The sequence below is a fragment of the Protomyctophum parallelum genome (genome assembly GCF_964188405.1).
Source record: "Protomyctophum parallelum genome assembly, chromosome: 14".
In the NCBI taxonomy this organism is placed as follows: domain Eukaryota; kingdom Metazoa; phylum Chordata; class Actinopteri; order Myctophiformes; family Myctophidae; genus Protomyctophum; species Protomyctophum parallelum.
This window is the reverse complement of record NC_139709.1, coordinates 23200823-23215651: the sequence shown is the minus strand read 5'-3', so window position 1 is coordinate 23215651 and position 14829 is coordinate 23200823. Positions and strand designations below refer to the sequence as shown.

General features: G+C 42.7%; 1 protein-coding gene across 1 annotated transcript in view; it reads left to right on the top strand.

Annotated features, from left to right (window-relative positions):
• cntnap3 (contactin associated protein family member 3) overlaps positions 1 to 14829 on the top strand; it is a gene marked incomplete at its 5' end in the record, with an annotated part of 150119 nt that overhangs the window by 74853 nt on the left and 60437 nt on the right. The window contains 3 exons of the mRNA XM_083782957.1: positions 1432 to 1699; positions 1958 to 2113; positions 2689 to 2860. Of these exons, the coding sequence (XP_083639083.1) occupies positions 1432 to 1699; positions 1958 to 2113; positions 2689 to 2860 (596 nt within the window). The remainder of the gene's footprint in view (positions 1 to 1431; positions 1700 to 1957; positions 2114 to 2688; positions 2861 to 14829) is intronic.

Below are 14829 nucleotides of genomic sequence, written 5' to 3'. Positions count from 1 at the left end.
TTACTCCCTGCTCAGTACACCAGAAGACAACCATTTAAGAGCAGGGATATACAGTATAACAACCTCCTAGGGGGAAACGGAGCCTGTAGGAAAGCAGAGCCCACATGGTGGTTCTTCAGTGGCGGTTGGAGCAAACAAGCTCTTCTTCCCCCCTGTGCTCGGCACCCAGCGTCAAGGGTTGTATTGGGGGCAAGTCCCTGGAACATGCTAGTGTCATAGCAGAGGAAAGTTCAGCTTTAATGATAACTGAGAAAACACACCAAGCTAATTCTCAGATGTGTGTGTGTGTGTGTGTGTGTGTGTGTGTGTGTGTGTGTGTGTGTGTGTGTGTGTGTGTGTGTGTGTGTGTGTGTGTGTGTGTGTGTGTGTGTGTGTGTGTGTGTGTGTGCGCGTGTGCGACGCCTGCTGGTAGGTGCGTGCCTGTGTGTGCACGCACGCGTGTGTGAATGATTGTGTGTGTATTTTTAGGGTTGCTTCAGGCTATCTTCCTGTAGTGGTGAATCTCCACGGACCTCTCCTCTCCGTGTGTACTGATACCGTTCATCACCACAACGGCTGCACAAAGAGCCTCTAGATGTGATCTAGCGGTGTGCTTCCTGAATCCTGACCGTTATCAAGACAGCAGGCCCGGTGTTTTCTATAGGGGAAGCTTTCTGTAATCTATCACTACTGCAGCTCCAGCAATAACCCTGCTGTCATTACCACTACTCAAAACAATGGAGCACAACATACTGTAGATGTCTAGATAATACTGAACACGCACCCCCCCCCCCCCCCATCTCCAGCTATGCTCTTCTCTGTCCTACACAGTACAATCCTCCGTGTTAATTCAACTCTGAGAATACGTTTGTACATATTAAGGTCATGCCTGGGGGTGACTGACTGACTGACTGACGGGAAATGTCATAGTAAATGCATCGCAATAAAGCTTTCATCCATAATCTAGCAGCGGTTAACGGCGTTCCCGTGTGTCCTGCATTACAGCATAATAATTTGTTTTGTTTTTACCTCAGGAAAGGTGAGGAACTTTTTTGTCGAAAAGGATTATATAATAGACCATACTTAAGCCTAATATATTATTTCGTATTCTGTTACATTTATGGACTTGCTTTGATGCTTTCCAAATAAACCATATCTACAAGCTGTCAAGGCGTAAAACAGGATGTTTTCAACACAGTGAATTTGATTTCCAGCTTGGCTATTCCGGTGTTGCCTTTTATGGTGTTAAATGAGGTGCAATTTGGGCTTACGCAAACGCGCATTTGATTTACGAACGATTCGCAACGTATCGGCAGGCAGAGATCTCTGATCATCTGGCAACACAAGACTACATCACACGAAACATCCAGTCAAACTGAACATTTATTTGGGCTTGTCTCTGAGTTTTAACAACTCTCTCTCTCTCTCTCTCTCTCTCTCTCTCTCTCTCAGGGGAATGTGACCTTTTCTTGCGCACAGCCGATCTCCATTGCCGTGACGTTCACCGACTCTCAGAGTTTCCTGCAGTTGCCGGGTGCACCAGTGCCCTCCTCGGGGAGCGTGTCTGTGGGGTTCCAGTTCCGGACGTGGAACATGGCAGGCCTCCTGCTGACCTTTGACCTGCCTCAGCAAGGAGGCGTGGTCTGGCTGTACTTGAGTGAGGCTAAGCTCTGCCTACAGATACACAAGGCTGGCAGGGCCTTGCTGGAGCTCAGCGCAGGTCAGTTCCACAGCTAAGCTTTATGCTTAAAGCAAAATAAACACAAATGTACACATTAAATATAACACATTACAAAATAGTGAAAATAGCAAAATAATAAAAGACATTTTAACTATGATTTTAGTTGGTTTTATACACTATAATAACCCTTGTTACACACACACACACACACACACACACACACACACCCTTGTGCGTGCGTGCGTGCGTGCGTGCATGTGTGTGCGTACGTGCGTGTGTGTGTGCGTGTGCATCCAGGTTCAGGTCTGAATGACGGTCAGTGGCATGCTGTGGAGCTGATCTCCAGGCGAGGCCGTCTGACTATCAGTGTGGACACAGAGGAAGAAGACGCTACGATGGCTCATGCCGGCCCCTCGTTTCCTGTCACCACAGGAAGTCACCTCTTCTTTGGTGGTAAGGGACGCACACATGAATGATGCTAATTGTCTAATTGTCTCTACAGTTAAAGTTTAGCATCTGTAGGCTGTATATCCATTTCTGGCTTATTCTCATTTTATATAATGCCAAGGTTATGCCCTGTGGCAAGATGATTGATATTATGCATACACTTGTACAGTTTTCCAAACATGTTCCTAAAAACGAAAAGTAAATAAATAAGAAAGGCTATTGTGATTTTCTGTGTAATGTGTTTTTCTATTGGCTACGCACAACACTGTGTTTGTGTGGTTTCCTCTTGAGACCTTTTGAGTGACTGCTGCCTTTGCTCTGTTTTTTTTTGTTTTTTTAAGATATTTTTTTTGCGTCTTACGCCTTTTATTGATTTTTGAAGGGACAGACAGTAGGCTGACAGGAAACGGGAGAGAGATGGGGGGATGACATGCAGTAAAGGCCGTGTCGGGTCCGGGAGTCGAACCCGCGGCACACTGCGACTGGATTACCAGTCCGGTGCCCAGACCGTTACGCTATGGCCTGGGCCCCTTTGCTCTGTTTTATCATGAGCTAACTGCTGCATGTATTCCTCTTTTCAGGTTGCCCAGCAGAGGAAAGTAGTCAAGAGTGTACAAACCCCTTCAACGTGTTCCAGGGCTGCATGCGCCTCTTGGCGCTAGACAACCAACCCGTAGACCTGATGAATGTACAGCAAAGGCTTCTGGGAAATTACAGCCACCTGCAGATCGACATGTGTGGCATCATTGACAGGTCAGTCAGAAAACAACATGGACCTGTTGGGTGGGTTTGGGCGGCCTAGGCACTTCACATTCTCTCTGATAAAACACATGGGAAAATATTAACATATAATACTTCACACGTGAGCTCTGATTTGGGGGTCATTTTTTACTTTAAATTTTAGTTCAGTTCATCCTCACCCATCCTCTCATGCTGAGTCTTAAACTTTAAAACCTACAGTATACAAATTATGTTTTGTCCTCCTCACTAATGTCTTGCCAGCCCCTTTCCCAGATTTCATTGTATTTTTAATACTTTGAACGCAAGGTGAGAAAAGGCTTTTGTGTGCAGCAGGCAGTCAATTATGGTCCGAATAGCTGCACAGGAGTAAGGGAGGAAAGACATGGCCGTGTCTCCCTACAGAAGGAAGTCTGTGACAAAAAAAGAAAAGAAAGAAATAGTTGAATTTCACACACCCAAACCTATGTCTGTAATCTGTCACTTATTTATTTTTACCATGCTGGCAAGTGCTACATCTCCTCTATGCACAAGTGAACTTCCCTTATCTCTTTAGGCTCACTTTTTTTTCACACCCAAAGAAGAATTGTGATGCTTTAAATCAGGGGTGTCGAACTCAACTTGGGGCGAGGGCCGCATTGGTCAAAAGGTCACTTGATGGGGGCCACAACCAGTTGCAGACGCACGCTCGATGTCTCAGTCAGTCACTGCTATAATATCTATCTATCTATCTATCTATCTATCTATCTATCTATCTATCTATCTATCTATCTATCTATCTATCTATCTATCTATCTATCTATCTATCTATCTATCTATCTATCTATCTATGTTGGTTGAATGCTTGATTCTGATTGCTCAATCGCTGAATTCATCGGTTATTTCTGGATAATGACCGCTCCGCTCTATAACAGACCGCTGCCTAATCAAACCCTCGGAGCATCTGGCTGCAGCTGCTTGATTTAATGCTGTTTCCTACATGACAGCCATGTAAACACACACACAGCTAAACATTGCTCTGAAATGTTTTCAAAAACATTTGAGCAAGAAATAGACGAAGCAGTACGGGTTTAGCGTATTACGCAGGGTGCGTAATGCATGGATGTTTGCAAAATGTTATCTTTGTGCGTAAAAAAGAACTAAAAAAATATGTATAACCTCCGCGTCATCAGTGCCCATACCCGAAGGCGGGGTTGGCGATAGGGCCTTTCTGTGTGGAGTTTGCATGTTCTCCCCGTGTCCCCTAGGGTAGATACCCTCACAAAAACATGCAGTAATCCTGGTCTCTAAACTGCCTCCCCCTGGCCAGCCGGGCCGCCTGATGGAGGGGAAAGGAAATGGTTGGAATAACGTGTTCCTTCCACGCGCTACGTCCAACCAGGGAAACTCCCCCCTGTCAGGTGTAAAGGAGCAACTTGGACACTCAAGCATGAAGGAAGCATGAGTTAAGTCCGTTGCTCTCCCCAGGTTGGTGGAGGGTGTGTAGAGCCCAGGATCACATTAGATGATTGACACAGGGGTGAAAAATGGGTTACAAAATCGTGGGATAAAAAAAAAGAAAAAAAAAAAAAAAAAAATATGTATAATAAAAAAAAGCTTCCCCAGCTGTTGTGGTTTAGCTTCACTGAGATCAGGCAGAGAGAATACATTTTGCACATGTCAAACTCAGTTAATCCAAATATCTCCCCAGAAAGTCTAAATTAACAACTTTATCCCGAGCGTCTGTAATACTGGGATGTCAAAATAGGTGAATATTCAGCGAATAATGGGATGTGAATAATGTGTTATGTTGCGTCATCAGTCGACTTTTAATTTATTATTCATTTATTAAATTTTTCTTATAGACCCGGCTATCAAATCTCTGAAGTAAATCTTGTCACCTTTTTCATCACTACCCAGTTTCTTGTGTACATGTTCTATGATTGAATCATGTTGGTTTGTTCATTTGCGTTTGTACTTGACTGAGTGACTAACCACCACATGAAACGAATTTACCCCGGTGGAGCTCAAAAGGAAAAGAAAAAGAAAACAGAAATGCTCCGGGCTTCTCTGCCTAAATTGACAAGTTATTTTAAGCCAGCAGAAGAACCCAAACCCATATTAGAGGAGGAGAGAGAGGAAGAGGAAGGGTTGCACCAGCACAGAGCTAATGTAGCAGATTACACTGACAGTGAGGTTGGTTCTGAGGCTGACTTTTCAAAAAGTATTTATTTAAAGACGTGTACGCCACGGACAAAACCAACTCGAGTTGTGACAAATCATGACAACAAACACAACCTTTTGGGCCGAACAAATAATTACTTTAATTGTCTCCACCAGGCCGAAGGCATGGGGGGGAGAGTATGTTTTGCACTCCGTCCGTCCGTCCGTCCGTGTGTCCGTCCGTCCTTGTGTCCGTGTGTGTGTCCGTGAGCAGCTAATCTCGGCCACCGTTAACCCGGTCAATGCCAAATTTTGCACACACACTCCCTGGATGCCAACGATGAACCTCTGCCCCAAACTTTCCAGAACGGCCTGTTATAGCGCCACCAGGAGGCCGCTTTGTGCAAAACAAGTTTTTGCACAGTACACCTACAGATTTTGTCCAAACATCGCGCAAATTGGTACACAGTCTCTCTAGAGCCATTCAACCAAACCGGTCTTTCAGATTTCTCACACTCCATCCTGATTGGTTAAGATTGGCTTCCAAAGTTCACAGGAGTGCTCAGTTTCAAACAAAATGCTTGCAAATCATGAACACATCGCGTGATTTCCGTGAAATTGTGCAACCACATTCCCACTAGGCCGAGGACGAAATGCCACATGAACAATTTCAACTCAGCCTCAAGGTGGCACTATAACTGGCCGAAAAGTGTTTTTACCTCTAACTGCACGGATCTGTGGATAACTTTGTATGCCAACTCCCTAGAGGCCAAGGAAAAACCTTTGCCTGGAATTTTTCACATCTGCTCTTTATAGCGCCACAAGGAGGCCGACATATGTAAAACACATTTTATATTATTACTCCTTCAGATTTTATCCAAATTTCACGCAAATCGGTACACATGATCTCCATAGTCATGTGATCAAGACAGGTTTGTTTGATTTCTCATATTCCATCCTGATTGGCCACGATTGGCTCCTACAGTTTTCAGGAGTAGCCCGCTTTGTACAAATCGCCACAACTCCTCAACGCAGCGTCCGATTGCGATGAAACTGTGCACGCATATTCCCACTAGGCTGAGGAAGAAATGCCACTTGACAGTTTTCAACAGCCTGATGGTGGCGCTACAACAAGCCAAGTCGCGTCATGCACTCGTTTATTTGTGTTGCCCTGCTACCCAACCACCAGATGAAGGCAAGCTGCAATGTCCTACATTCCTATCCTCCTGGTGGAGACCTGTGCCCAGAAGGGCACTTTTTCTAGTTATTATTATTTTTTATAACTTAAAATTTTATTGGTTTTTAAGACAAGACAGAAAAAACGAACTTACAATACATATAACACCACAAACATACAAAAAAAAAAAGAACAGAAAAAGAACAGAAAAAGAAAAGAAAAAAAACAGGCATCGACATTGCGTTTCAAATTTGTTACATACATTTTTCTAGGCATTTACAATTGTCTCTCTTATTCCCCTATACCCTTAAATATTGTCCATTTATACCATTTGTCCTCCATTTTTTCTTGTAGCCTCAGACGGTGTGTCAGTTTCTCCATAAAATGTATCTCCTGAATTAAGTCCTCCCATTGTCCCTGTGTTGGAGGTTCCATCTGCCCCCATTTTCTTTTTTTTTAATTTATATTTTTTGTCCCACGATTTTGTAACCCATTTTTCACCCCTGTGTCAATCATCCTGTGATGTGATCCTGGGCTCTACACACCCTCCGCCAACCTAGGGAGAGCAACGGACTTAACTCATGCTTCCTTCATGCTTGAGTGTCCAAGTTGCTCCTTTAAACCTGACAGGGGGGAGTTTTCCTGGTTGGACGTAGCGTGTGGAAGGAGCACGTTATTCCAACCAGTTCCTTTCCCCTCCATCAGGCGTCCCGGCTGGCCAGGGGGAGGCAGTTTAGAGACCAGGATTACTGCATGTTTTTGTGAGGGTACCTACCCTAGGGGACACGGGGAGAACATGCAAACTCCACACAGAAAGGCCCTTTCGCCAACCCCGCCTTCGGGTATGGGCACTGATGACGCGGAGGAGGAAACACGCCGCCAGCACCCACAGCGCCCCGAGCGGGAATCGAACCCAGGACCTTCTAGCTGTGAGGCGACAGCACTACCAACTGTGCCACCGTGCCCCCCTCTGTCCCCATTTTCTTGACAGCTTTCTTTGCTGCCGCCAGTAAAATGTTTACCAAATATCTATCCTCTCCTCGAATCTTACCCCCCATCAAGTTTCCTAAATACAAAACATCACACTTCATAGGCACCTCATATCCCAATATCTTTTGTATCTGCTCATGTATCATTTTCCAAACACATGTGAGTGATCCACATTCGCATCCCCACAACCTCTCCAACATTGTATCTGTTGCTTCAATTGCTTACTCTTGATTTTTGGTGTTCTGCACAGGTTTTTCCAAGAGAATTCCCTCCATATCCGTGAATTGGTAGTTGAATGGTGCATTCTCCACATATGTGTCCAATCTTTTTCTGTAATTTCTATGTTTAGTTCTGCTTCCCATTTATTTTTAATGTATTCCGTTGAATGACTGCCACTCATCAGAGTTGTATATATTGCTGATATAATTCGAATCTTATTCCCCTTGTATATATTTTTAATGATTTGGACAATACCATTCACTTCTATGGAGGGCCTCCCTTTGACTTCCTTAGTGTAATAATCCCTTAGTTGCAAATACCTGAAGAAATCATGTTTATCCAACATGTATTTAACACTCAAATCTGTGAAACTCTCCAATGCCCCATTTTTCTCCAAAACACACCATGCTGTCATTCCTCTATTACTCCATATTTTAAATTCCTTATCATACCCTGCAGGTTTAAATGAACTATCAAATGCCATCCATTTTAAAATCTTTATATCCTCTTCTAACTTATAATTCTTTACTATTTTAAACCAGATCTCCAGTGTAAATAGGGTGATTGGATCCATACAGTGTTTTATTTTCTTAAACTTTTCCTTGTCTCCTATAATATTCTGAATGGGATGTTTGTTGAATTCCTTTTCCATATCTTTCCATTTTGCTATATAATCTGGTTCACACCAACATCCTACTGTACATACCGTAACTGGGCCGAATAATAGTACATTTTTAGGTTGGGAAGACTCATACCCCTCTTTCCTTTGGGAGTTGAAGGGTTTGAAATCTGACCCTTGGCCTCTGCCCGGCCCACACAAACCTAGAAATCATTCTGTCCCATGTAATAAATTGCCCTTGTGGGACCTCTACAGGCAAGGATTGGAATAGAAAGAGCAATCTGGATAATACATTTATTTTAACTGCCTCCAACCTTGAGTTCAGGTCTAGTGGCAAAGTATTTTCAATATCTTTCAATATCTTTTTTTATCTCCTGATTTAATTTTTCGTAGTTGGCTTTATATAGTGTTGACAATTCTTTTGTTATGTTTATACCCAAATATTTAATACTTTTTTGTTCCCAATTAAAGTTGAAGGCTCCCCTTATAGATGCATTTGGAGCATAGTTTAAAGCCAAAATCTGTGTTTTGGCTATGTTGATCTTGTACCCTGACAAACGACCAAATTCTTCTAATACTTTGCTTAAAATGGGGAGTGAGTCATTTAGTTTCTGGAGGAAGGCAATTACATCATCTGCAAAAAGTCCTATCTTGTGTTCGCTACCGTTTACCGTCACCCCTTGTTTACCTTCATTATCTCTCACGGCTTGTGCTAAGGGTTCAATAAAAAACGCGAACAACGTAGGCGAAAGACAGCATCCTTGCCTAGTCGATCGTTGTAGGTTGAATTTCCCAGACAAGCTCCCATTCACTTTAATTCTAGCCGTAGGTTGTTGGTATAATGTTTTTACACATTGTAATGCTTTCTTATTGAACCCAAATCTAGTCAATACAGCGTAAAGGAACCTCCAATTGACCCTATCATATGCAGCCTCTGCATCAACACTCACTAATAGAGTGCTTGTTTTAGTCCTCTGTGCTTGATCTACAACGTGTATAGTTCTCCTTACATTGTCATTAGTTTGGCGACTGACTATGAAGCCTGTCTGGTCTTCGTCCAAAAGCTCGTTGGCTATGTCCGCTAACCTTCTAGATATAATCTTGGTGTAAATTTTATAGTCCACATTCAAAATGGATATGGGTCTATAGCTCCCACATTGCTCTTTATCCCTTCCTGGCTTTGGTATCACTGAGATTATTGCTTCGGACCAAGATGGTGGTTTTATGATTGTTTACTGTTTAGGGTCCAATTAAAGGATGCTACCAGCATAGGTATCAACTCTTCTCTGAACATTTTGTACCACTCCACAGGGAACCCATCACTTCCTGGTGATTTATTATTTTTAAAGGAACTAATTGCCTCCATAATGTCGTCTGCTGTAATATTAGCTGTTATTATACGGCTCTGCATTGCCCCTATATTTGGCAGGTCCAGCTGATCTAAATATGTTTTCATTTATTCTTCCTCTGCCTGTTCGGGCTGTGTATAGAGCTCCTCATAGTACTGTTTAAAAACTCTCTCTATTTCCTCTGGTTCAGTTGCTAATTTCTTGGTTTTAGGGTCTCTGATTTTGCTAATATTGCTCAATGTCTGTTGCTTACGCATACATTTAGCCAATAATTTAGTGGCCCTTGCCCCGGCCTCATAATAATTTTGTTTTACATATTTACTTTTCCTTTCAATTTCGTCTAATTGGGCCTCCTTTATTTTAATTTTCAAGTATTTAATATTTGTATATATTTCTCATTTTTTTGTCATCTGGTATTCCTGTTCCAATGCCCTTAAATCTTCATTATTTTTCTTATAAGTTACTAGTTTAGCCTTCTTCATTAATGCAGTCTCCACTATCAATTTACCTCTCATGACAGCTTTCATAGCGTCCCATACTATAGTCGGATCCACTTCCCCATTGTTATTTTCCTCAAGGTATGTATTCAAATCTGTCCTGACTTTCTCTTTTCTCACTTCACTGTTCAACATACCCATATTAAGTCTCCACGCTGTCTGCCTCTTCCTATTATTTAAACCAATTTTCAAAAACAGTGGGTTGTGGTCCGATAGATCTGCCCTCCTATCTCATATTCCTCAACTCTGTAACTATCACCCTTATTCACAAAAAATTGGTCGATCCTAGAATGGACTTTATGTGCAGCAGAGTAATGGGTGAAGTCCATATCTGTCGGGTGGAGTCTTCTCCATATATCTACCAGCCCCATCTCACTCAATGATGTATCTTTTTTTATCACATAAAACCACATTTGTGTCCCCTCCTGCAATCAAAATACCCTTTGTTTCCACAGCTATAATGTCAAACATGTATTTAAAAAACTTCTTGTCGGCCCAGGCCGTAGCGTAACGGTCTGGGCACCGGACTGGTAATCCAGTCGCAGTGTGCCGCGGGTTAGACTCCCGGACCCGACACGGCCTTTACTGCATGTCATCCCCCCATCTCTCTCCCGTTTCCTGTCAGCCTACTGTCTGTCCCTTCAAAAATCAATAAAAGGCGTAAGCCGCAAAAAAAAATATCTTTAAAAAACTTCTTGTCACTTTCTGGTGGTGCATATATGTTTACCGGTTCATTATCTAATCTCCCCTTCACAATAATGTACCTCCCTTCTTTATCTTTAATCTGCTTTTCAAAATCAAAGTTGACTGTATTAGCTATTAGTATTATAACTCTTCTTTTCCCGTTTTTGTATGAACTATAATATAATATGAGTTCCTATAACCAAACCTTTTTAGTTTATCATGCTCCGTTTTGTTTAGATGAGTTTCTTGTAGAAAAAAGACCTGCATTTTTTCTTTTTTCAATTTTGTCATGACCCTTTTTCTCTTAACTGGCGAATTCAAACCATTTACATTCAGCGACATTATCCCCAACCTATTAGACATTGTTATTTCTTATGGTTCATACATATTTGTTTCCTGCCTAGTTACATTACAGTATTTGCATCCGCTTGTCGATAAAACAAAAACAAAAAACACGAAACACACACATAGCTTCCAAACACGATGTAAAACATCCGTGACCCTTAAACCCTCATAAAGGGGTGAGGGGACAGTCCCCGTCTTGCACGAGGGCCCCTCCCTAGACAAACTAGTACTAATCTCAACCTGTGAGTTTCCCCAGTGCCTAGCCATTCCCTACCTAATTAAGCAAACCCTTCCAGTTGGTACATTTAAATGTAAAGAAATATTAATGAAGCCCTAGTTAGAATATTCACTACAAAGAGTTGGTTATGTACAAAAGAAAAACAATAATATATATGGGGATTCAATCTTATTTAGAAATGAACCAAAGTGTTATATCTATGGCACCCTCTGTATATTAATTTATCTTTCTTTTCTTTCTTTTCCTTCCTTTCTTCTTTCTTTCTTAAAAATAAAACCAAACAAAAAGAAGCCCTTCTTCGCCTATCTTTCCCCCCTCCCTCATTCAACCCAACTCTATGTTATCTCTTTTCACAGCAGAAATCACGTCCTATTTCCTCATAAACATTCGTAGGCTGTCCTTGGCTCTCCACGCCGCTCCTCGCCTCTTTTCCACCTTCCTCCACTCCGGCTCCCACAGTTGAGCGACTTCCTCCGCACTTCTGTACGTCTTCTCACCGTCAGGCCACTGTACCCTCATCTTCGTAAACGGTGTCTGGAACCGGATTCCTCTTGCTTTCAACATTCTTTTGAACGGAATATAATCCTTTCTCTTCTTCACAACTTCGGGTGGGTACTCATGGTCGAAACCGAGCTGTTTGTCTCCTACTTGTATCTTTGCCTCCCAGGCTTTTCTCAACACCATTTCCTTCGTCTCGAATTGAAGAAAGTTTGCCACAATGGATTGTGGTGTTGCAGACGGGAGAGTAGGTTTCTGAGACAGTGCACAGTGTGCCCTCTGTAGCTGGAGCTGAGTCCCTGCTGGTAGCTCAAGCTCCGTGTGAAACAGCTGCTCCAAATATTGAATTACAGTGGTCCCTTGTTCACTATTTTCTGGACAATTGAATACACGAATGTTGTTCCTTCTTGATCTGGCCTCGGCCTTCAATTGTCTTTCTTGTAGTTGTTCAATCTGGTCCACCAGTGTCATCATGGCCTCGGTCGCTCCCGTCCTCCAGTCCTCCACCTCTGATATCCGTGTCTGCGCCTCGGCCATGTTCGTCTTCTGCTCCGTCACCTCCTCGTCTTGTCGTTGTAGCTCCCGGTCCACTATTACACGATAGTTTGCGAATTCTTCCTTCATTTCCCTCTTCAGTTATTCTTTAAACTTAGCCAGCTCCTGTTGTATGCCTTCTTTAAAAGTCTTTAGCTCTTTGGTGATTTCAGCCCTCCGCCATGCTGTCTGTGTTTTCTTTCACTCCACTCCCGTCGTCGTTTTCTTTAGTTTGTTTATCTGCTTTATAACTTCGAGTTATCCTACGGCTTCCTTGTTGTTCACCACTCATTTCGTGTCATATCTTTTCCATTTTTAATCTGTTTTTCCGTGGTTATTTTAACTTATCATGCCCAACTTTGGGGAGCTCACTAATCAAGCAGCTCCTTCCTCCGCCATCCTACCGGAAGTCCAATTACTTTAATTATAAAGTGTTGTAACCTGCCGTTTTCTTCTTCTTTCTAATTATTTGTTCGGCCCGAAAAATTGTGTTTGTTGTCATGATTTGTCACAACTCGAGTTGGCTTTGTACGAGGCTTAAAGGGTCTTTAAATAAATACTTTTTAAAATGTCTATGAGGAAAATGAACGGGGAATAATTTCCTGGGCCCTGGTAGGGGGCGGGACTGGGACACTCTACTGGTACTAGGGCTGCTGCTACTGTAGCACCAGTGATGATGCTACTGATGAGGAGGAGGATGATGATGATGATGATGATGATGATGATGATGGTGGTGGTGGTACTACTGGGGCTGTTTCGGCTAGTACCAGTGAGGCTGCTGCTGTAACTAGGGCTGTTACTACTACTATTGACAGTGACAGGGATCATAGTGTGTCTGTAATTGAGGATGAGGAGCAGGATCTGATTCTGAAGCCAGTGAAGTGAGTGACATCATCATACCTCAGTGATGACCCAGCTCTTTGGCCAGGAACGCTGAGTGGTGTGACATTGTCATGTGACACTGTACAGTACACTGTACTGTCCGCTATGCCATTTTGCCTGGTAGCCTGCTATGCCATTTTGCCTGGTAGTCTGCTATGCCATTTTGCCTGGTAGCCTGCTATGCCATTTTGCCTGGTAGTCTGCTATGCCATTTTGCCTGGTAGCCTGCTATGCCATTTTGCCTGGTAGTCTGCTATGCCATTTTGCCTGGTAGCCTGCTATGCCATTTTGCCTGGTAGTCTGCTATGCCATTTTGCCTGGTAGCCTGCTATGCCATTTTGCCTGGTAGTCTGCTATGCCATTTTGCCTGGTAGTCTGCTATGCCATTTTGCCTGGTAGTCTGCTATGCCATTTTGCCTGGTAGTCTGCTATGCCATTTTGCCTGGTAGTCTGCTATGCCATTTTGCCTGGTAGTCTGCTATGCCATTTTGCCTGGTAGTCTGCTATGCCATTTTGCCTGGTAGTCTGCTATGCCATTTTGCGCCCAAGGGACAAGAAATGTGTCTCTGATTGGTCCAGCGGTTTGCTGCGGACATGAGACACGCTGTAAAAACGATCAGATAGACAGTTCAATGCAGTTCAACATTGCCATCTGTTCTCAGAGCTACTCAAGAGCATTGAAACAGGTCATTGAAAGACAATTGCAGGGTTCATCTAATTGCTTTTGCCACCTGGGGAAATCACCAGGTGTACTGAAATGAAGACTGGCATTCATCCCTTCATGGGCACGTAGACACGTAGACAAGTGAACGTTTGTCATTACATTTATGTGGTAGGCCTAATGTTAAGGCTCTTTACAGAACTTCTTGATAAGCCCATTTAAAGCATAGGTCCGGAGTATGGTGCAGAAGGAGAGGCCATAACCACCCAAAAAAAGAAAAATTATCTGAATATTTCTCTTTTGTTTGATATCAATGAAAATGCGCTAGGACGTGTGTACACGTACTCGCAATCCATGGGTTGGATTAGCTAGGACGGCTAAAAGGGTTAAAGGCTTTTTGATTTTTGATTTGTTTGGAAAGTGATAAATGTTTTACGCGCCTTTGATGAATAATTTATTCAATGTCAACTGAACATAACGGTGTGCACTTAATAATTAATGGATGTTTGAATTGTATTCATAAATCTTCTCTTATTAAATGAATATATTTATGGATACTTTTCACATCAGTCCACAGTTTAAAATGCATTGGGACGCAAGAGTTATATAACATTGACAAAAATGAGCATGTATATATAATATTTTGTGTGTTGGATTACCTCAAGCAAGTAGAATCCAGTGGCAAAGAAAATACCACATGCTTCGTAAAGTATTTTTTCAAGTGCCTTGTGACCAAGTTTCGTTAGAACCTGAAGTCTGGTCACGTGATATGGGGGCTGAGGATTGTTCGTGGTAGGCACGGACAGAATTACAATCCTTGAAGACAGATGAATAATGATTAGAGAGTATAGTAAATTACTTAATCCAATGTCAAATCTTAATGTGTCTAGACCCTGATCTTTATACTCTGGCGATGTCGCCTCTGACGTCACTGCTGGGATGTCAGAGCGACATCCCGTATCTGTGGTAACATACCTAATGCAAGTACTGCAAGTATACAGTCTTGGTCAATGGGCTAAACATGTTCAACCACCAGGATAGACTTGTAGTTCCAACACATCACCACACAGTCATTGACCAACACAGTATGGTGATTTTGATAATCACTTCTCTCATATCCGGTTGTTTTGCTGCCTGTTGAAGTCACTA